The sequence below is a fragment of the Coturnix japonica genome, chromosome 2, assembly GCF_001577835.2.
Source record: "Coturnix japonica isolate 7356 chromosome 2, Coturnix japonica 2.1, whole genome shotgun sequence".
In the NCBI taxonomy this organism is placed as follows: domain Eukaryota; kingdom Metazoa; phylum Chordata; class Aves; order Galliformes; family Phasianidae; genus Coturnix; species Coturnix japonica.
In genome coordinates, this window is record NC_029517.1 from 61,344,438 (window position 1) to 61,368,833 (window position 24,396).

Below are 24,396 nucleotides of genomic sequence, written 5' to 3' on the forward strand. Positions count from 1 at the left end.
TTTAAAACATTGCTTTATTAAATTTGGATCTCATATAGTGATTAAATCTTACAATTATGAAGAAAGAAGTGGGGGGGGGGGAAAGAGTTTAATTTCAAAATATAGGGACTGATTCACAAAACTCACTGTCATTCTTGGAGCTGTGTTGTTGAAGAGATGCAGTGTAGTATTAAGTGTATTTCTATTGTGTCCTGTGTTTCCAGGAATGTTGTAATGACTCTATGCTTTTCTCAAGAAAATTTTATTATCCTATGAGTAAGCCTTGCTGTGGGAACTTATGCTTGCCTAAGAATGTATTTGAATTGTTCCACAATTAGAGAGATTAGTCCAGCAGTGAAATCCATATGGGCTGAAGACAGTGTATAAAAGCCCCAATTCCTTTTTAATATTCTTTGAGCCAATGCTGCAAGGTATTCAGAGCCTGAAAACTTGGAACTGAAATACTTTTAACCAAGAATTTTAGTATTTCCATTTTGTTCAGTCCACTTTTAATGATAATGTTGTCACTCTTTCTTGAATGGAATAAGGAGACGTATCTTCAGTGTATAGATTCACAACGTGTCCAGAGGTTGACTATGACACTTCCAAAAGCAGTGTGGGAAGGGAGTTCCAAGATCACTCAAACAATCCAAGCAGACAATTTCAGTTTTCTTGGTATGTTGCTTTCCCTTTGACACAAAATCTATCCAAAGAAGACAAAAGAATATTGGACTTATGCCCTTCAGAGTCTTCAATGAGAAAACTTCTAGTTTTTAGGTTTTGTCCAGGCAAAGGCACTTCTTTTTGCTACTCCAGTCATTACAACAACTCTTGCTGTGGCCTTCGGAGGATTTACTGAAGTACACTGCTTCCTTTATGCAGGTGACAAAAACTGTTTGGGATTTTTGAAGCTAGGATGGCACATCTCCCTTAGCTAAGTTAATAACTAATGTATATGTAATTATTCTGAAGCATAATGAAGAGCACTTCCTTAAGCTTTCTGCTCTGACTTTCCGCTGTCTTCAGTGGTATATAGGGAGATCAACTTCCTAATTCAGACTCTTTGAAAACTTTAATCTGTTAGAATTATTTGCGCTATCTTTTCCACAGGGGAAATATTTAACTTTTCAGAAACTATAGGCTGATCATAACATTTATGCACCTGCCCTTACAGGCCACCATGAAGTTTGTACTCTCTCAGGTAATCTCACCAAGCTGAGCGCACAAGCAAAGATTATTGCTGAGTAGTGTTTATAGCATCCGATGTGATAGTTGGTTTCTGTTATACAAGCCCTGACCTTTTGTATGTTGTACAAGCAAAGCCACATCTCTTTTGCATGTCCCTCCTAATGAGATCCCTTCATTATTGTTATTTTCTTCAGTCTTCCTATGGGCTTTGCAGAAAGCAATATGTTCAGAAGTAGAAAGAATGTGTTAAGGATAGCTTAACACTTTTCTTACACTGTCCTGCTTCATTTGTAACTAGTTTTATAGAACTTTTTTACGGTATTAACGTTGAATTAGAATGCAATTCCAGTGTGAAGTGACACTGCAGAAAATGTCGTAACAGCCCTGTGTTTTTAGAGTTGGGAGTTTTTAGTGAGTAAAGCCATTTTTCATTTTCTCCAATGCCGTTTTAGTCCAACCTGCGCTCCAAAACAAAGTGAGTTTAGTGGTCTGAGTCCCGTCCCTGGTGAACAATAGTCGACATTACAAAAACACCAAACCCACACAAAGCTGTCGGTTTCTGTTCAAGAACACTCAGACCAGGCCAACATGGAGAGAGAATTACCTCACACCCGAGGGAGTGATTTTTCTAGGTGAACATTGAGGTCATTCTTCAGGCAATAGGGAAAGGCATGTCTTGTGAAACTGGTCTCTGAGCAGCCAGCAAGAGCAGCCCCTGGTAGTGCTACTGCAGGCTCTTTGTTCACTTTAGTGAAGGGGTTTTATAGTCTGGGATTTCTCATTTAAGACCTCTTGACATCCACATGCAGCATTTACTCATGTCGGTGGAATATGCAGGCAAAGTTTGCATTTTTGGAGAGTTGTTTCATCAAGTTATTTGTTAAGAAGAATATGTTAATATGGTTAAATTCTTGATTCTGCCAAAATTAGTGTTTTGCTTTTTCTTTTAGAGGGGTGGGAACCTGTTAATTTATGTTCATTAGAGCATTTTCAAGATAAGGCAAGATAAGGCTCTGGGCAACCTGATCAGGCTGTGTTGTCCCTGTTCATTGCAGGGGCGTTGGACTAGATGGCCTTCAAAGGTCCCTACCAAATCTAAGGATTCTATGATTTTTGACAATATCACTTATTTAAGATCTGTTCTCAAGAGTTACTCTAACGGTGAAGCTGCGAGGCTTTAAGTGTCTATTATCTTGGTAGCAAATGAATATAAAAAATGGGAAGCTCAGCACTTCTTAGTAGAATCACAGAATCGTAGGGGTTGGAAGGGACCTTCAGAGATCATTGAGTCCAGCCCCCCAGTGCTCAGTTTCAGCTGGGCTATACCAGGTTAACATGTGAAGAACTCAATTTCTTTTTTTTTTTCTTTTGGTTTTAAAGAAAGGTTAGATTTGTTATAATTTGTACCATTAGCTGTTTCAGGTCAAAACTGTGTGAGAGTATCTTTATTTTGGAGTACGCCAATACAATTTACATTATTTCATACTTGTATTAAAATAGCTGTAAGTGCATATAAAAAAGGGTCATTTACCTTCTCCACTCACAACTAACCTGCCACAGAAGGCTAAAGAAGGAGTGACAGTAGTTTTTAACCTCTGGATGGAGTCATATAAAGAAGCTGTAACATTGCTATTGCTATAGGGCTTGTTCCTAAAAAGCAGTCATCAGCAAGAGGAGCACTTAGGCAGAGTAATTTTTCCTTTGCTCGTAGTGATGGTGGAGATCACTCTAATGGTTCATTCTCTTTTTATTTATTTATTTATTTATTATTATTGGTTGGTGGTATAAACAGGGAATGTTTGTTTCAGTTTGCTGGGGTTTCTTTTGTTTAAAAAAAAGAAAACAGTGTGTAGAAGCAAAATGCTGGGCTGGAGAGATGATGTGAAGGGAGGCACTGTCTTGTGGCTTATGCTGCATTCAGGGTCATCATGAAAGTAACAAAACTACTGAGGCCGGAAGAGAAATGAGAGATGTGCCCACAAACCTGTTACCAACTTCTGAAGGATATGTCAGCTAAGGGAGAAGTCAGCTTTCAACTGGATACCTCTACCTTTTGCTCTCCCACTTCATCACCCCCCTGGCCTCTATGCAAAAGTCGCACTTGATACTCCTTAGCCAGATGAAGCTGGGAATGTCATTTGAAAGCAGATATTTCCAGTCTTCTCTTCAGTTTACAGTGTGTTGAAATTGCTTAACTTTGAGTGTTATTTAAGGTTGCTTATTTCTAAAATAAATATTTATGCTTGTGTCATGTTATCTTACATAATTTTTAAAGTATACTTAGGCCATTTTTAACTAATTCTCGTGTGTCAAAGTTATTAAGCCCAAGCGAATATTGTGAAAATTGTCAGCTGTGGAGATGAGAGAGTGCCTGATAATGCTTCCACTATAGGGTAGGCTTACCCCTTTCTTCACATGGGAAAGTAATCCAGAGAGAGAGATCAGGGAACACCAGTCTTTTGATTCTGCTATTTGTGGATCTACTTGTTTATTCTTAGAAATCTTTTGAGAGTACTTTTGTAAACTGAGCATCAACTCTGTACAGAAGTGTCTAGATGATTTGTGACAAGTGGTATATTACTTTGCTTGGTTATACGTACGTACATGATTACTGCATGTTCTGATTCTCTTTACTCAAACTGATGTTTTTTTTGTTTCTTTCTCTCCCAAGATTTCTTTTGACCTAGCAGAGTATACTGCTGATGTTGATGGAGTTGGCACTTTAAGGCTCCTAGATGCTATTAAGACTTGTGGCCTTATCAATTCTGTGAAGTTCTACCAAGCCTCCACCAGTGAACTTTTTGGAAAGGTACAAGAAATCCCGCAGAAGGAGACCACCCCTTTTTACCCAAGATCGCCTTATGGTAAGGCTTGCTGATGCGTGTGTGTCAGTAGTGTCTGTATGTCTGTTCTCCCTTCTCATGTCTCAGGGCTGAAGTCATTCGGGTGTGAGATTAGAATGACGATGGAGTAAAAGTGACTAGACATGTTGAGAGGCATACCTTTATGAATTACTGTATTAAAAGTATTTGTTGCCATTGCCCGGGGGTTGGAAATTACCATCTCACTTCTCAGGACTGTGTTCGTTCAGATCAGAATTAAAGAGCTCTTCCAGACAGGAGGGGGAAGGTTGGCTCTTCCTTCACAAAGAACTGCAAGATAGCACTGGAGTGATAAGGTTTCATATGTTTTGTTGCCCAAATGAAAAACTCCCAAGAGCTCGTTTCTTCCTTCATGACCTCGCATTAAATTTGAAACACTTATTTAAGCAATGTGCATGGAAGACTTTGGTGATAAATTTTCAAATCAATTTGAGTGTTAAGGCACCAGATTTTTGCTTTTATTCCTCTTAAAGTCTTTTTTTTTTTTTTTTTTTTATTAGCAGAGGTCACCACAGTGGCATATTTCACACGCTCTGGCTGCATTAATTGTATTGTAAAAGAAAAAGTGCTATGCTTGAGTGTGTGTAAGAAAACAAGTGAGAGTGCCATAACCCTTCCTGGTGATCCTGGGGTTGTGCAGAAAAGGAGTATTTTCCTGCTCAGCTGCTGTTTATTGGCCTAGATATTTTTTCCCTATGAAATGTGACACATCTAGGGAATGAATTGAATTCTAATTGAATTGTTGAAATGTGGCCATCACCCTGCCTGTGAGAGAGATGTGTGTGTATGTGTCTGAGCAGTTCACAAGTGGAGAGATTATGTGTTACATCTTCAATTATTTTTGTAGGTGCAGCAAAACTGTATGCCTACTGGATTGTGGTGAACTTCAGAGAGGCCTACAATCTCTTTGCTGTGAATGGCATTCTCTTCAATCATGAAAGTCCCAGGAGAGGTTAGAAAATCCATGTAAAACTGTTCTTAAGTTTGTGCATATCTGATAGGAAAGATGATACAATGCATCCAGAAGTTTTATTTCAGTTTCCAAAATGCTGAGGTCAGGTTGTTTGACTTGAGGTAGTCTGTGCACTGTGTTTAATGTAGCCCTTTGTGGCAGTCTGCAGAAATGGCAGTCTTCACTCTCAAGCATCACATTCCATTTTGTAACCTTCCAACTCTGAAGGGAGTCTGGTTTATCTGATTTTGTGTATCAGTGCTCTCAAGAGACTGCAAAAATCTCATAGCATCTCTGCATTTTCTTCCCTTCCTGTTAGTAAGTTAAAGCTATAACATTAAAATGATATATTAAAAGGCAGGTTTTAAAATGGTTCAGGTGAGCAACTGCATAACAGATGCAATTTCAAGTGTGACTTGTACTCAGGATTTTCATTTGCATATAAATGTCAATTGAAGAAGCAGAAATAATAGACCCTCTTAATTTCACAAGACTAATGATTACAGCCTGGTATATTTTGGAAACTTGTGGATTATGACTTCTGATGTGATGTCTTCTTTCAAAGTATGGCTTTAAAATGCTTTTCTGTTTAATCCTTAATAGCAACGCAGTTTAAGTTCCACTTAATCATCCTTTTTCCTTTTGCACTACTTTAGGAACAATTAATAGTGGTAGTTAATTTGAGCAAAAGTCCAGAGTTGATTAAAAGTCTCTTATACAGTGACAGCTTTCCTCTGCCCTTAAAATACTGTGACATAGAAAATACTCTGAAATTAAACTTTAAATTGACACACAGAACTGGATTCTCAGTGCAGGAGCCTTTTATTGTGGTCTGCTTCTAAATGAAATATAAATTCAAATTTTACAGGAATGAAATTATGTAAATTATAGCCTTGTACAAAATATAATCATTTTACTCATACTTACAAATATAAAATAAACCATAATTGCAACTGTTTAAAAAAAAAAAAAAGAGAGAGAGAGGAAAAAAAAGTCAGTGTCAATATGATTCAAATAGGGATTTCTTTGAGAGTCACAGCTGTAAAGCCTTACAGTACACTGAGTAGGCAGTGTTTCCAGGACATGATGCATCAAAAATGGCATGGTTACATTGTCTTCACATATGATTTTTTACCAGAATTCAAGAATTCAAGAATTGTCAAAAATGGTGGCAGAAATTGGTGTAGTGATTCATGCCAGAACGGTTGACGCTATAAGTTCAAAATTAAAAGAGAATCAAATTCACTAACTTGTTTCACTTAGAAGCCCTAATACTTTGCTTTCCTTTAAGCATTTGACTACAATATAGTCTTGGTGCACTATATAAGGTGATGTGAAAATTGCTTTGCGTTTTAATGTTGAAATTAAAACTATCTGACCAAGACGAATGAAAATGCAATTACACATACTATTCTGGCATGATACTGAAGGAAACAGGGCTGCTTAGTCTGGGGAAGAGGAGGCTGAGGGGTGACCTTATTGCTCTCTTCAGTGCCTGAAAGGTGATTGCAATGAGAGCCGTGTTGGTCTCTTCTCACTGGTGACAGGACAAGGGGAAATGGCCTCAAGTTGTGCTGGGGAGGTTTAGGTTGGATATCAGGAAAAAACTTCTTTACAGAAAGGGCTGTTAAGCACTGGAATAGGCTCTCCCAGGGAGGTGGTTGAGTCACCATCCCTGGATGTGTTTAAAAACCATTTGAATGTGGTGCTCAGGGTCATGATTTAGTGGAGGGTTGTTAGAGTTAGGGTAGGATGGTCATGTTGTGATTGGACTTGAGGATCTCTAAGGTCTTTTCCAACTTGAGCAGCTCTATGGTATTATAATTTCTAGTAATAATAAACAACAATGGGATGAATTGGAGGTTACAGGAACACATTTATGATTTCTGCTGTTTTTTTCTCTTCAGGCTTGTGCCATTTTGAAATATAAAAACTTCACTGCTTGTTGCTATTTTGATCCCTCTGACATTCATTCCAGCTTTGATACTGCTGAAACAGAGCTTCCAATGAGAAGTCTCATTTCAACACATTTAATGTCCCTGTGGAGATCGACGTCTGTGCTTTGAAGTCCCAGGCTGTTTTTCTAGTTGTGTGTATGTGACTCTAGTAAAATTTAAGCCCCTTCTGCCATGAACATGAATCTTGTCTTAGAAGTAGTTTAGGTTGACTCCATTAGCCTTAGCAGGAGCACAAGCAATGAAAGTGACAGTAAACACAGCCCACTGTCATTTGCTTAGTGTTTTTATGTGAGAATGTCTGAAAATTTTACAGAGAAGAAAAATAGAAATGAAAGAGTTTTGAGGTTGTTTCTTTATTGGCTTTCACCACTTTTGGTTTTGAAGTCTATGAACATGCTCTGTGAGGCAAAGAGGATGTAATAGAGATAGATAGTTCCTATGCAGAGATAGTAATATGGTGAAAATTAATTGCTGGTGGTGGTGGCTATGTTGAAAAATAGTGTTTTGTAGCTGAGAATTTGCACTAACAAATAGTGCTATTGTGCTCTTTGTATCTGTTGTAGTTTCCATGGAAATGAATGGGAGGCATTACTTTTGGAGTGACGTATATTTTGTTCTCATATTTCATGCTGTTTTTGTTGAAGCCATTTTCTCCTTGGGATGGTATGAGGAAAAATCAAACAAACAGCACGATATTTCAGAATATTGATTATTTTCTTTAGTCTTTCCAGTTTTATTTTGGAAAGAAGCTCCAGTAGTTACATCACATATACTTAGTAGTAATAAACAAGTCTACAGAGTAGAGAGTTGACCAGTATGTGTCCTTCAGCTCACACAAGTCAGCATGGTTGTGTTGAAGTAAACCGGACCACATTGATTTATACTGGCTAAGCATAGTATTTCAAGTAATGGCCTGGTAATGTAAGGTAAGCTTAATTCCCCTGTATCAGGGAAAAGACCAGTAACAGCAATAAACCTTCATAAAGCTGGTTTCTCTCTTACTTTTATCACTCTTATTCCAGGTATGGCTCAAGTGATTCCTGATTTATGGCAATGCCAGAGGAGAATGGCCTTTTCCATTTCTGAGGCTTATTTAACATGACAATATCTGAAAAGCAAAATGCTCACTAGCTTACAGTGCTAGTAAGCTATAAGATGGCATGTGTTTCCAAAACCAAACATACAAGACAAAACCTAAAAAATCTTCCCAGATGAAGCAGGGAGGTGTAGGTTAGGATAAATCTGAATGATTTCTCCATATCAATCTTGTACAGCTGCCATAACAGAGTGGATTTTTTGACACATTTCAAAGGGCTAATTCCAAAGTTGTGCCCTTCCAGGCTCCAGTGGGTGATATTGAACAGAAAGCTGGACACATAGTACTGGAGGGTTGGGGTTTTTTGTTCTTCTTTTTTTTAAAATAACATTGTGGAATACCAAATGGGGAAGCTTGTGATCAGCAAGTTTCTGTTGGTGGTTGAATGTGGCTCCCAGTATTACCAACGTGGAAATGTCTGCCCTATAGCAATATCGAAAAGGCATTTCAGTTCAGTGAGATGACGATTTTGACAGTGAGAGAGTGAGGCAATTAGCAAGTCTAGTTTTCTGGAAAGCTGGGGCATGATCCAAGTCTTCTTTACACCATTGGAAAGATTCCTGTTCTTTTGTTGGGCTGTGGATCTCACTGATACCATTTTAATGAGTAAGAAAGCTAACTACTTGTTGACAGTGTCATTTGTTTCTTCCCAGACAAGCCGTTACTTTTTTTTTTGCTCCTCAGCACTGTGTATAGTTTTCTCAGGTTTACAAGATGTGCCTTTGGATGTCTGAGATAACTCTCCGATTTGGTTAACCGCTTCATTGCTTGCCTCATCTGATCGTTATCTGCCAAGATGTACAAACATGTACAGCATGTTTCCTGACACAATGCAACAGAAGTTTTGTTTTCTTTTTGCTGTGATTTTTTTTTTCTTTTTCTGTAAGTGCTAAATACTTTGCCTCCACGTATGACATAACTGTGTAGATCATTGTGTAGGAAATTTTTGTTTGTCTGATACCAGCTATGGTAAAGCAGTTGTCATCAGACCCTTGCTGTATAGCCAGAGGGAAAGGATACAACTGCTCATTTCTATGATCTCTTTCAGCCAGGAGGGAAATGGCTAGGTGTTAGATTGCAGGCTGAAGGTTGTCAAAGTACATGTAGCAAGATTAAAATGAAAAGAAATCATGATGTGAAGAGAATGGGGAGTGTTCTTTGCTTTTATTGTGCAACTGGATTGCAGTTTTGCTAGGAGGGAGTGGGGCAAGGGGTTCTACCACTTTGCTGTAAATGTACGTGGGTGTCTTGAAATTATTTTGTTGTTACCTGTTGCTTTTTTCCCTCTTTTTAACAAGCTTTCAGTCTCCTTTTAACAGAGAGGGCAGTAGCAGATGTTGACATCTGCTACTGACTTTCACAAGAAATCCCTACAATCCCTGCAGTAACAGCTGCTCTTCTGCATCTCCTATAAAGAGATGTGGCCAACATCTGTCAGATTTCCGTTTCTCTTTTTTTTTTTTTTTTTTAACATTGAGGAAACTAATTGCTGGTGTCCTCAGAAATGTTCTGTGCAAGAGGGGCTTAGGCAACCTAGCACCACTGAAAATATGAAGGGCTTTTGCTGGTCCTCTTTTTTTGTAAGTTTAGACCAGTGAAAGATGCAAATGTGAAATTTTCAGTGCAGAGTTAATTATCTTTAATTTAGTTTAAAAGTCTCCAATCCAAAATCCCATTTGAATAACAGAACTCATCAGAGTGCTGCTTGTGTCTTTCTGATTCCTTGCTCAGGGAGAAGAATGCAGGCTGGCTAGTATTATCAGGGAACGTCTGCCTAGCATATTGAAAACCTGATGGCAAGGTACCATGGCCAATGTAAAAGCAGTTATTCAGACAGTTGTGTGCTGCACATCAGCCAAGATCATTTCATGCTTTTTAGTTTGCATGTTTCAACAGAGAAAGCATGCAGTGTCCTGAAGACATGCATTCTTACTGGCTTTTTCTCCCTGCTGTGAGACTGATCCTGCTAAGTGATCCATGCAGGTGTTCCCTTATCAACACACACAGTCAAACTTCAGTGGGGATAAATATGGGCATTAGAGTCTACGTGTACACATGGATTTGCAGTAATATTGTCCATAATAAAAGAAGACTGCTGGGTAGTAACTCTCTGCTATTTTAGCTAGGTATGTGTGTTTTCCTTTGGAAAAGCAATGACCTTACAAAGTAAGTGGTAATTCTTCTGATGTTGAACATGGTTCTGTCTTTTTAGATACTACAGATCTGAGCACATCACAGTACGCAGATTTTTGTGAGTCTTTCTGATTTTTGTGTTGCTAGTAAATCGTCTTAGTCTTGAATTCTGGTAAAAAATCATATGTGAAGACAATGTAATCATGCCAAAAGGTGAGCGGGCTTCCCTCTGTGAGCTTAGGTTCTGAAAGCAGTGCCAGACTTCTGATACAGGAACTGAAAGCTGTGAATGTTTCTGCATACGCTTGCCTTTGGACATCCATGTCCAGGTCAGTGCCATGGAACTTGTCTCACGTGGACACTAAACACTCATATATATCAACAGGATTATATTATATTTATATATTTTTCTCAAGTGAGTTACTGTGAAAAGAAGATCCTATGTTGAGTAGTCTAATTATTGAATTTTTTTATTCAGTTTTAGAAACAATGGTTTGTGAAAATCTTTCCAATTTCTTATGCTATTTTATTTTTTTCCTTTCCAGTACTGGAGTACCCTTGGTTCTATGCTTCTTATCTGATGTACTTTTCTAGGGTCTATCGACAGTTTATCTAAATAGTTCTGAATATAGCACTCACAAAGACTAAGTAATTTCTTGCCTGTGGGTTTAGCTTCTTGGAACAGCTGCATTTGCAACCCAGATCTCTCCTTGAGCAAATTATTATCTTATCAGATACATCTTCTTGTCATTAAATCATGTGCTCCCTTGTGGCTTATTCTGCGTTGGGAAGAAAGTAGATTACACTTTTTGCTGTTTCCCATGATTGATTTAACTTCACCCACCCAATTTACAAAATATTGAAATTACTAAATCTAGAAAACCTTGCAATGTAATTCTTAATATTTCTCATGTTGTATTATCTGGTGTCAGTGTTAGTTTCTTAAACTGAGTGTTTGAAGCCTTTCCTTCATCTTATGAAATACAAACTCTGACCTCTGGAGTACAGTGTTAAGGAAGATCTGGAAGGCAGCAGTGGGAAATGGAAGGGTTGGAGCATGTACCTCATCTTTTGTGGCCGCACTGGTGCACAAATATGTAGCAAAATTTTTGAAACTATATGAAATATGAGGTTGTTTCTCCTTTTTAATTTCCCTTTGTTAAAGTCATTAGGCAAAAATGCTTCAGAAGGGAAGGTCATCTGGTTATTCCTCTGTAAAACCTTCAGGATTCATTAAAAACAAATACGAAATGAGCATGTAAGTGAGAACTACAGTGTAGTCAGATGTCATGTCAGATACCGTTCATCATTTGGAGGGTTTTTATGGTAGTATTGTAGGAGGGTAAACTACATTATCTGAGGACAGCAAGCAGGTTGGGGCCAGAGCCTTTTGTCAAACGTGGTTTTACGTACCTGCTTTTTTATGCTTTGATTGTGCCAGGGCTTACCGAAAGTTCCCAGAAAACTGTGCTTGAAAATACAAAGCAAATCCACATGGATTCCTTACATGTTTAATTAGTTTGATTTCAGACCATAAAATGCATTGTGTACTTCTGGGGCTGCAAAATACTTCTGTTTCTAAACTAACCTGTTTCACTTTGAAATAATTGAAAATTGAAGTAGCCGGGCAGGCTGCTGATTGGTATGAGTCTGGTTAGTCAGGTATTTTTTGAGCATATTTTAGCTAGTCCCAGGGACTGGTTATATACTGCCCGTTATACACAGAATCATGGAATGGCTTAGATTGGAAAGGATCTTAAAGCTTATCAAGTTCCAAATACATCACAGGCAGAGTTGACTTCCACTAGATCAGGTTGTCCAGGGCTCCATACAGCATGTCTTTCAATGCTTCTAGGGAAGACACAGCTTCTCTGGGCAGCCTGTTGTAGCATCTCACCTCTCTTCAATAATGAAGAATCTTGGCTTGCATCAGAAACAATGTTGCCAGCAGGAGCAGAGAGTTGCTTGTCGCCCTGTACTTAGCACTGGTGAGGCCACACCTTGAGTACTGCATCCGGTTTTGGGCCCCTCACTGCAAGAAAAACATCGGGGTCCTGGAACGTGTTTAAAGGATGGCAACAAAGCTAAGGGAGACCTTAGCATTCATATTCATATTCATATTCAAATTCAAATATTCGTATTCATATATTCATATTCATATTGCAACAAAGCAATAAGGGGAGACCTTATTGCTCTCTACAACTTCCTGAAGGGAGGTCCTGCAAGAGGAGCAGGTGGGCAGCACTGAGCTCTGCTCTTTGGTGACCAGTGATAGACTTTGCAAATTCTGTGAAATCCTTGAAAACAGAGTAAATTGAAAATCATTTCTGGATCTAAATGCTTTGTTGATTAGGAATGGTACTAGTGGTATAATTCATTTTAAGCATTTATACTGAAATGACATTGAATCTTGAGCAAAGCCAATGTAGTGACTATAGTACTTGAGTTTGCAAATTATTGCATACATTTGTCATCGGAAATCAGGCCAGTAATTGCTAATTCTGACATGAATTACAGCAGGAATGTTACTTCCTTTTCTCAAGTTTTTAAATTGATTTTGATTAGGTGTGTCATTGGAAACATAGGAAGTAACAGAAGCCTTCTGATGTTTGATTGGAGAAGAGGCTAGACTAGTGCTGGGAGTGTCATCTGTTGTCGTGCTCCATTGGAGTAGTCATTGAGATATCACGGGTAAAACCTTAGGTGTTGCTGGAGGTGGTAAATGCCTTATGTGGGTGGTTACAGTAGTGGGAACAGAGCAACTGGCAGCTAAGGGGTAAACCTCTTTGGGCTGCTGAACTATGGAAGGACATTGCTGCCCAAACAAATAATATGGTTGTAAAGGTACATCATGTAGATGCTCATGTGCCCAAGAGTCGGGCTACTGAAGAGAAACAACCTCTCTGAGGTCTAAAACTAAGTAGTGTAATTCTCCTTTTCTGAATAGCAGGAAGGTGTGCAGCTTTGTGTCCTAGGCTATAAAACTTTTCAGTCACACTGCATTTTCTAGGTAGTAGCGTGAATCACCTCAGCCCAAGTAAGGTCAGGTTTTATTACTTAATCTAAATTACTTTAATCTCTTCAGCTGTTTTCCTCCTAAACCTGCTCCACTATCAATCAATCAATACCATTCAATCCTGAATACATCTGTAATGAATTTCAAAAGAAGCTAGAAACTAAAGTCTCTTAGACTTGGTGAAAATCAAATACTTGTCATGCATCTTGGGTAGAAGGTGGCTCCATGGGTCTCCCTTATAATTGTCGCGTCCTCATAGAAGTGCTGGTGTTCCTACATGTGAAAGTCACTTTTCCTTCAGCTTGGCATGGTCTAGCATCACAGCCTGTGGTTTAACCCAGGCTGTGCTCCCATCACTCAGCAACAACCAAACATCAGTGTGCTATTAACACTGTTTGGGCTGAAACCAGGACATGGCCCTAGCTCACGCTCTCTATTTACAGCACGCTCCAAGCTTCTGTTTTCCAGCAAACAGTTTTAACATCTTATAGTCTCAAGTCTACTTCTTTTAAACTTTCCCAGTTTATCTTCAAGTGAAGATTCTACCTTGAATGATTCTGTTAACAAGTGAGCATCTAAAACAAATAATATGGATTTTTCTTCAAATATTTTTGAGTTTCGCTTGAATTTGTACTGCATATTATTACAGTTTGTTTAGTGTCAACAAAATTAGCCATGAGATATTTTTTGTCCCCAGAAACCATGTAACAGTTAACAGAAACATTTAAAACAAGACTGGTGTTAACAGTAACTCAGTCTGTGAACTTTAAAGCTTCATTTCATCTAATAACAGCCTTAGGGAAATGCTGCCTTTGCTACTTAGTTGTGTTATTGTTTGTGCTGGTGATACTAAAAAACTGGCAGCAGTTTTTGTCAAGCTGGCGAATCCAGGACCTATTGAACAAAATGGGGTCAGAAAACTAACCAACAAATAACAGGTCATTATTAAGTTTTTACCTGTGTCTCCTAATGATATCATGGTCATAAATTGTACTTATAAAAATAAGCTCTTTGTTTTGAAATCATGAGATTATGCAATTGTGAGTATGAGTTCATTAGTGTGCAACAGTTATTGCGCAGCTTAGGTCTACTTGCAAGTGATGCATCTACTGTCACTTTGGCTCTGCAGGTTCCTTGTGGGTTTGGTAGGGTGACGTCATCTGGTTTTACCTTCACATTTGTAGACAGTGATAACCAGGCATCAACACTCACAGAGGAACCCACAGAGTCATCAGGGAATGCTAATTCACTCTTTTCATAGTTATGTATGTGTGTGAGTGTGTGAATGATGTGTGCAAATGGTTGCCTGTACATGAAAATCTGATGACATAATTAGTGTGTTCAGTAAAATTTGCAGAAAAAATCAGAACAAATAAAAACCAAAAAGAATTGGGTTGTATCTATTGTCAAGAGTGATAATGTACATGAAGGTTTGCTCGTACTTAAGTGGCCTAATATTTAATACTGAAGCCTTTGAATTGAAGACAAAAAAATCTTAGATTTAACACATTTTAAAGCATGCTTTTCCTCTAAAATAAGAAAGGAAAACATTAGGAAACTAGCATCAGCTTGGATAGCTGTTTATTTAATCTTTATTCTTGAAGTGGAGATGGCATAATTTGGGGTTTCTAAGTTGTTCTTTAACTGCAGCTTTTTTATGATTTATTTTTCCATCTTGCCATAGTATTTAGTGTGGTTTTGCCTCAACATCTTTTGACATCTTTGGCTCTCAGAAGAATTTAAGGCAAAATTTCCCTATCCAACCTATTTATGAAACAATTATAAGAAAATCTGAAACATTATTGCAGTAGGCTATACAAATTTAAATTATTTATAAAATTATGAATCCAAGGTTACACTGAATAAGAACTCTAAAAATATAAGGCTTGGAGGGATACTAACAAGCTATTCAGCATCACTTTTCAGAATTTGTGAGTCTTTCTTTAATTATTTTATACATTTGGCAAGTAAATTTTCTAAGCGACTGTCATTTTCTTTCACAGCTATTGTATACACTTACTGTAGAATTACATCACAGAGAATTAGATCACAGAGAATGGCATTTCCATTGCAGTCTCATGACTTTGGATTTCACTTTTTTCACATCTGTACTATTATCACGTGAGCACTTTTGAGATGCAGGATTTAACATCGCTTGCCAGAATTAAATTTTTATATCAGGTGTATATTTTTTTAGTGTTTGTGTGAGCTTTCCTGTAATATGCTTTTGTTTCAACTGAAAGCTTTCATGAACATCTGCTAATTTATCCAGACTTCTGTGTACCCATGGTTGGTTGGTTTTTTTCGTACAAGAGTAGGCTTTTGTCATTTCATGGGGTGTCATTTTATTTAGCTTGCTGCTGCTTCAAAGAAATCCAGGTTAAAATAAAAGTGTGCTTTCCAAATGTTCTTCCCTCAAGAATCCACAGTCTCTGTTCTTTGACAGTGTTTGAACCAGGCTCCTCTAACAACTGTACTTCTCTATGAAACTGCCACCTCCCCTTCTATCAACAACACCTTCACATTCATCTTTTTCTTTTCTTCTCATTATCCCCTACTTTAAGTGGATTAAGGCAAATACCTCTTAATATTCTGTAACCTATCCGGAAAGAAATGCTTATGCAGCCACATGATACTGTAAGATCTTTTTGAATGTTTTTGGCTTTTACCACAGAGAATATTATAGCCACAGTCCTTAAGACACTTGATGCTTATTGGCTCTGACTCTCTATTCTATTGTTATTAAATGGAAGGCTATTGCCAGTAAGTGAACAAGAGCTCAATCACACTGATCAGATTTTCAAACCTGCTTTTTAATGACAGTGAGAGCATTCAGATTTTTCAAAGCACTGGGGCATGTATATTGAAAGGTTGGGCACTTTACAGAATTCTTGAAAGAATCATAGTGTTAAGAAATATTTTTGAGAGGACACAATAATTCCATGCTTCTAAAAGGAGAACAAGTCAACTGTGTAATGATGTCTGCAGTGCTTACCTGGAAATATTTGCTTACCCTCTTTTTCCTTTTACCCTAAAATAATGCTTGTAGGAAGAACTGCTATGCTAAGTATATTTCATCATATGAGAAAGGAACTTTCTCTGGCAAATTTTTTGTAAGCAATTATTCTGATTCAGTAATCATAGAAAAATATAGAAAAATATATATGCTCTGAAAATAATGCCTCCTATTTATTTCCATGGAAAATACAAGAGATTTTTACAAGATGCTTTTTCTGCCTTGTTTTCAACTGAAGCTGTTGTAAGATTCTATCGAGACAAGGAGAAATGGCTTTAAGTTGAAGGAGGGAAGATTTAGGTTGGATGTCAGGGAGACGTTCTTTACTATGAGAGTGGCGAGGTGCTGGAATAGGCTGCCCAGAGAGGTTATGGATGCTCTGTCCCTGGGGGTATTCAAGGCCAGGTTGGATGGGGTCCTGGGCAGTCTGGTCTATTGTTAAATGTGGAGGTTGGTAACCCTACATGTGGTGAGGGGATTGGAACTTGACGATCCTTGAGATCCCTTCCAACCCAAGCCATTCTATGATTCTGTCAGATACAAAGTGCATAGTAACACCATTTGATAGAGGAAATTCTCAGCTGCAAAACACAGTCTTTCAACACAGTCACCACTCTTAGCTCTGCATTTTCACCAGTAATGAGCCAGAGCCTGCACAATGCGCTCATAAAAATCTGCATGGCCATCTTTCATATTGCTGTCACCACTGCTGAAAAGCACTGCCTACCACCTCGCTGTGCTCACATCCACTGTTTAGTCTTCATCAACATTCAGCAGGCGTCAATGAACAACAATGGGTGCTATTTTTTCAGCATGGAAGAATTCAGTGACACACCTTTGCTTTGTATGCACTTCCATGTCAGATGCCACTCTATCGGACTTCCCCTCTGCTGCCTTCTGTTGCATGGCAACAAACAGTAATGGAATGTTGGTGGGAAGGTTCAGCGTCTTCTGCCATACCACCATCTTCCTCTGATGTTGTGGGCTTACATCACGAATTAGGAAGCATTCTTTTGGAGAAGCCCCCGTATTTTCTGTTTTGTTTGGCTCTGAATTAGATTCTGCAAGGGCTTCACGTGACAGATCATTTTCCCATTTTAGAAAAAATAAATCGATTTTATATTTTGGTTCTGTTTGAGGGAAACAAGAAACAAGTGGCCTTTTTATACTTTGGCACCACTTAGCTATTTTGTGCACTTCGCTGCCTGGGTAAGCTGCTTTATTGGGCTATAGCATACTTCCTGGCTGACATGCAATGCAATAATACAGTGGTGCAGTGTTTGGCTAACAAGTAGAATCAGGGAACGTATTGATGTAAGGAGAAAGATCATACTAGGATTAAAGTGTGAAAATAATCTGTATTGGTTTGGTATGAGGTTGAAGTAGTTTGGAGAGAGCTTGTGTTTGTATCTAAATCCACGTGACAATGTTGCCTATGAGCAGATCAGGGAAATGTGGATATTTACAAAAAAGAAAAAGAAAAAAAGAGGAAAGGGAGACAACATAAAAATCTGAAACTTGAGCCTGCATTTTTATAACCTTGTCATCATATACGCTGGGTAAAGAGAATACTTTGTGATGAATAAAATACTGTTTACTGAATTCCATCGAAACTCTCGAGAATAACTTAAGAATTTAACTTCATTCTTAGTAAGCTGATATGCCTATAGTGCTGGCTACTTTTAAATCCCTTGGCAAATATTTTTGCTGTGTTTAAGTTTATTGTTTCTGTATAATAGCTCACAATTTGATTGTTTTTTCTTTTTCAGCAACTTAGGTTGTGTTCTTTCTTTTCATTGGTGTGTGAGATGTTAGGGGACATGAGCAGATTCTTTAGCATCCCATTCTGGGCTGTGCTGAAACTTGGCTAAGAAGCAGTTTTTTCTGATGTGTTACAATTGAAACATTTTAAAAGAAACAGTTGAGTCGAGGGTTAAAGCTTTAATATAATTTAATCCACATGTACTTACAAGGTGTGGATGAAATTGATTGGTGTTATTTGATAATCAACAGTTCCGCTTCATTAGGAATCTGCACAGTTGGGTCACTCAGCAGCTCAGAAGATTATGTTGTAGAGAGCATATACAGCACCCTGTTCCCAAACATTGCCAGGGTCACTGCCAGTACTGTGTACGGGCATAGGAAGAACAAGCAATAGAGTGTTATAAGTACGAGCAATTTGAAATGGCTGGGAGAAGGTGGATGGGAATTGATTGCTTTCTCTCATAATTTCACATGCTGGTCCTTGGTTCTCATCTTGCCACATTATAGGCTCAAAGAAAATACAGGATTTGGCTTTATGGTTTGTTTGCGACGGGAGCAGTTTGTTGTGACAGGATTTTGCAGATGTCAAAAAATTTCCACAAATCCAAAAAGCAATGGAAGAAATTTGTGAAAATCCATCAGAAGCCGTACACGCTCATATCTCTGAAAGCAGGAGGAGAATACCAATAAAGGGTTTCTCTGCAGAGCACGGGGATTTTGCAGTTAGAATTAATTGTATGTTGCCAGTTTTTGAGAGCTTACCCGACTACATGGGCTTCTGTCAGATGGGCTGAAGATGTTCTTGCTGGTTTTGCACACAATTTTAGGAAAACAGAAATAGTCTGTTGCTGAGGAGGAAATCCTCTGCTTCTTAAAGAGAAAACTTCTTCAGTAGTAGTGCTCACTATTCCTTTAGGGTTCTTCCATAAGAGACCATGGTTAAATATATTGTTATTTGCCTGAAGCGTGTGAAGCAGCTATACAGCTGCTTCAATCTGAATGTAAATTAGCTGTGTAAAAGATGAGGGATCTCTCTCAGATGAAATAACACGTGTGTTCAAGAGAGTTATAAATAGAACTGATTTTTATTTTAGTATATCCATCTTGTATCATAACAATTGCCCAAGTGTTTACTCACAGGTGCAAAATACTTAGAGAGTCTCCTTAATCTACAATTATTGTTGCCCTCTCATCTTGACCTCTGTTGAAGTGTTTTATAAACAATTTAAAGAATAAATGAAGTATTAGAAACAGTTATTATAGAGGAGGCAAAGTTATTTGCTTTCCCTCGGTGAAGGGATATAATTTATAAAGGGCTGATTATACTAATCTGTTTTCTGGGTAGCCTGCAAGTTTACTTTACCATGGCAAGGGAGAATAACAGAGAAATTGTGTCATGGGAGCCAAGTAAGATATTGTAGCGGTAGGAAATCCATTTGCCTTGTTGTACAGCCATTTGTCTTGACCGTCATTTCTGTCAAATGATCATTTGAATCAAAAGCATTAAAGAGATTTTCTTCCTTTGCAGTAATGAGAACAACAGAGACTTCTGTGCTGCAGGACATTCTTGCTAGGTCTTTCCTTCTTTTAACATGGCTACTTGCCAGCTTGTGCTATTATTAAAAGTTGCTTCATTTAGTACATTTTATGAAGTGGCTCTGCCTGGCTGCTTGATTGTCACTGAGACCATGAGTCAAGAAAGAGAACAGGAGCAGAGCCTAGCAAAGAAGCAGTTTAAGCTGAGGATATTAATGAGAAGCTTTTTACTTCGAATGTTTTCTTTTCAAGGTATGTGTTCATATAGAAAGAAAAATACTGCAAAAAGCAAGTTTGATCTCTGTGCCTTACCAGTTTAAACAAATGGCTTCTGCCTTGCCTTTTACTTACAAAGCTTAGCACTAGCAAAACTGCCTTGCAACCCATGAAGTTTAGAGAGGTGCAGACCTACTAACATGAGGTTGAAGTGGAGATGTTTCACTCCAGCTCAGAAAGAAGGGCCCTTTCTAGGAGGGAACAGCTTAAGGATTTCAAATGTTCCCTCTGTAAGTCTTCAAGCCCTTCTCACCTCGGCTTTGCACTTCTGTCAAGCAGGGATGAATTGAGACTTATGAGTCCAGGAATCATCAAAACAACAGAGTCTGTTGGCTCCAACACAGCTGGAGCTGGGAAAGTGATGTCTGTTCCTCCTCTCTTATGTGGCTTTTTCTGTTTCTTTTCCGATCTCCCTGTGAGGCAGACAGAGTGGAGGCAGTAGAGCAGCAGGGAAGAAGAAAAGGGTGACAGAGGCTGTCTATTCCAAGTCAGAAGACAATTTGGTAGTGTCCCTTTGCAATTAGAAGAACATTCATCAGTCATGACATCTGCCAACCATAGCTCTGCAGCCGCAAGAGGAGTTTGTCTTACTGAAGTGCTTTTGACTGTTTTCCCAGGCAGATATGAGAGAATGCACCCTTGTTTCCAAGATCAGTATTTGAGTAAGAAGGGCAGTACTTGAATGGGGCAGGATGTTGTTGTTGTAGACACATATACAATTATGTCTCCATTTCTAGTGCTGCTAGAGCAGAGGGATGGAGGAAGATACCTTAATAACACATGGTTGTTGTGAGCATTATTTGATTCCACCTCCTGCAGTAATTCCTACAGTGGCTTACCTGCAGTTGTGCTTAGAAATATTCCTTAGCAGTTATGAGACGCTTCTAAAGCTTTTGCAGTCATCGTTTTAAAATAGTCAGTAAATTCTATGGTTAAGGTACTTAATCACTGAGAGGGCTAAGGCCTGTGTTCAGAAGAATGTGGTTGGGGAAGTCAGTTTCTGAGAGCTGATTCCTTGTCTCATTCAGAGCCCATAGAGGTGCTCTGAGAAACAAATGTGGATTTTACTGTGGCTCAGGGGAGGTCCTTTATTGTGTAATGACATATGAGGGTTATGCATCTAAGTACCAAACTGTCACACTCCCATACTGTGCAGCATTTCACAGCCTGGAGATAAACAGGCTAAAATAACAGTTATATTTTCTCTCTGTTTCTCTGCTTGCTGGGCTAAGTCACCTTTGTCTGTTCCTGAGTGAGCCATCTTACAGATCTATCTGTCCTGTAAATCAGGTATGGTACTTTCCATCAGATATTATTTTTACCTGAAATACATAGCACTGCATTCTTTAAGAATTATTGCAAATAATTGCCAAAAGGTGGTAGCTACATTATCCCAACAAATGCACATTATGAATGGTCTCCTTTTTAAGCCTAGAATTCCTTTAAACATGCCTGTTGGGTTTTGAGTACCTGCAGTTAAATGGTGTTGCTTTTGGCAGGGCTCGGTGAGCAAATGAGGCATAATCTCTCTGATCTCAGTAGTCTGGTCAGCCAGCCATGACATTCTCAGTGTCTTTTCTTTCTACACCCTGTCTGAACAGAGCCATAGCCCAGGCAGCTCTCAGCAGGGTTGCCAAAGATTACGGTGTGCAGTGAAGCAGCAGATGGTAGGACGGTGGAAAATATGCAGTCCCAATCCCTGAGTTCATGTTGGGTTCAGGGTTAAATTTCAGCGATTTCTATCCCTGTTCCTTGGGGTACTCTGAACTGCCCTTTGGGGGGCCAGCTCCTCAGTGTGCACTTGGGAGCCATATGAAATTCAGTTTTGTACAGTTTTGAAATTGGGTTCTAGACCACAGCTGGAAATTTAAGACGGTTGTGCTTTGGCCACAGGAGTTAGGTTTCCTCACCATCCAAAGACATAAGCGATGAGGTCAATATGAACACATCCTGAAAACTGCAGAGAGGGAAGAAAGAACATTGCAGACTTGACTAGCTCAAATATTGTGTAATGAGTGAATGAAGGGTGCCTCCACAGACCTAATTCACACTTGTGCCTTTGTAATCTGATACAGTTCTTATTTGCAAACTTCACCCCCCCAAACACCCCCAAGTCCTTCCCTTGTTCCTTACACAAAATGAGTTGTGTTTGCCTGCATGACTGCATGTTTGATATTTGCGAGGCAGAGCACGAGAAATGATTTCTTTTACAACAGGTATACTCAGTGCTCCATTCATGGGACGTGCTCCTCAGTCTATGCACTAAGAATGATTTCACTCTATTTTGACTTATTCAAGGACACTTCTTTCTGATTATTTTGCAAGTATCAAGATACTCAGCTTTGTGAAGTTCCTGCAAATTATTTGTTCTTATTTAATCCAGTGATCAAATAAGAATCTAGTGAATTGGTGAGTACGTTTTTGAATTGGCCGAAGAAGCTCAAGTACAAAGCATTTTTCCATAGCAGCGTTAATCAAACTGAACTGTAAATCCATCATTTCTTTTTCTGTAGTTCTTCACCTTTGCTGAGCTTCAGATTCTGTTAGAACTCCTGCCTCATTCCTTCCAAGTTTTTGCGCCCAGATCAAATCCATCCTCTGCATACAGAGCAATCTTAAAGGGGGAAAAAGTACAGCATCTAATTAATCTGTAGGTATGTAATGAAACTGTGTCACTGTGCATTCAGTAATAACACTGGCACAGGGAGCCCTAACTTCAGTGCTAGAATTTACAGCTTTCTTCCTGAACAAGCACAGAGTGTGTGTATATACATGTGTGAGCTTCAGAGGGCATGCACAGCTACCTATGTGGGTAATAAAATTATGTGAAAGGTCCCACTAATAGTACAAAGCCAGGAAATTCAGAATTGGGCTAACTTTCTGTCCTGGGTTCACCCCATTGTGCTTAAGTATTGTAAGCATCTCAGAACAGCAGGTGATCTGACTGCCTCTTCTGTTCCTAGAGGAAGTCTAAACTAACTTAAATGGGAAATATCACAAAAACAGGATAACAATGAATTTTGAGAAACTACAAAGGAAGAAGTGTTCTTAAAATACTGATATTAAAACAGAAGTGAACGTGAAAAGTTGAGCTGAGCAAAATGAACATTCTGTTTAGATGTTCTTTTTTGCTACTTAATTGCTTTCCAAATATTTTGTACAGCTCATTTCTGCTTTGCTTCAGTGTCATGCAAAAGTATTGTAGTAATTGGACATATTAATGGTAGAATGTGTAAGTTTGGATTGTTCTCTGTAAACTTAAGAAATCTGACTTTAGTGACTGCCACAATTCGTCTTAGTAGAAAACTGGGCTGTCTGTATGTATAGCTGCATATTTATCTTTATTTAATTCAGGTATTGATTACACTAAACAAACATCATTCCCACTTGGAAAGAATGCAAGAATGGGATTAAGTTTCAGTGACAATGTCTGAAAAAGAGAATGATCATTGAAATGCATGTACATCTTATACAACTGCTATAATTTTACTGGTTTCCTGCTTTCAAGGGATTTTTTTTCCCCAGTAAATACAGTGTCTATTTATTCACCACACTGTCTTTTTCACTTTAAAATGAAAATTAGCTTCATTCCCGGCATTCGTCCCAGAGGGGGTTTGTTTGCAACCAGCAGCTTTTATGCAACCTCCTGTGGGAGAGCTGCCCCCCCCGCCTAGCCACGTTTTCAGTGTAGGGTTGGGTGTGGAAGCCATAGCACCCTTGCTTAACTCCATGGTCCCCAGAGAGTGATTGTGGCCTGCTCTGACATAAGGACATAACTTTTTACAACACATTAAGGCAACTGGCAGCAGCTACAGCTAGGTGAAATAATGTTTTTATTGGCTCTCTGAATACAGGAGGTCAACACAGCTTGGCCAAACATGTCCAAGTTTTTCGGGAACAGAAGGGCTGTGCTGTCTTAGTTGGCTTTCACTCTTCCTTATATCTCGTCAACTTGTCTCTGCACTTCCTTTTCACTCTCACCCAGTTGGGTTTGCAGGTTTTCTTTAAGGTTTTGGGTGTTCTTTTTGCATTATTACTTTGAAGTGCGTGTCATGGAGGTTTGTTGTTAAAATACTGTGTCTGAAGATTGTTTTGGTTTTATCCAAGATCATGACTTCTAGTGTTGTCCTGCTATGTTCTCAGCACCCTACTTGTTCCTGTGTAGAAACAGAGCTGAGGAAGCTCTGGGGAAGCTGGGACAGCCAATGCAGACAGAGTGAGCTGAAATCACCGAGAGCCCTTCTGGTCTTGCTTGGTAGCACATCAGATTGACGGCATGCTGCCTACCACAGCTTGAGGAAAATTTTGGACTTACATGCCAGAGTCATCTGTTTACTTGTTTAGTTTAGCTACAGCTGAAGGGTAGCTGGAGTGACAACTCAGCCTCATAATGGTAATTGCAGACAATCAGCTGATTTATACACTGAGTTCTTGGGATCATCAGCAATGTGAGAGGTGTACTTCTCACAGCATCCCAGCTTAGAATCCAGTTACCAATTTCACAAGTCTGTGGAGCTGGATGGATTATACCCTAGAGTGCTAAGAGAATTGGTGGATGTGGCTGCCAAACCACTCTCCATCATTCTTCATCAGTCCTGGC

General features: G+C 38.9%; 1 protein-coding gene across 1 annotated transcript in view; it reads left to right on the forward strand.

Moving 5' to 3' along the window:
- Window positions 1-24,396, forward strand: part of GMDS (GDP-mannose 4,6-dehydratase) — a 380,668-nt gene that overhangs the window by 124,527 nt on the left and 231,745 nt on the right. The window contains exons 5-6 of the mRNA XM_015854488.2: window positions 3,839-4,031; window positions 4,897-5,001. Of these exons, the coding sequence (XP_015709974.1) occupies window positions 3,839-4,031; window positions 4,897-5,001 (298 nt within the window). The remainder of the gene's footprint in view (window positions 1-3,838; window positions 4,032-4,896; window positions 5,002-24,396) is intronic.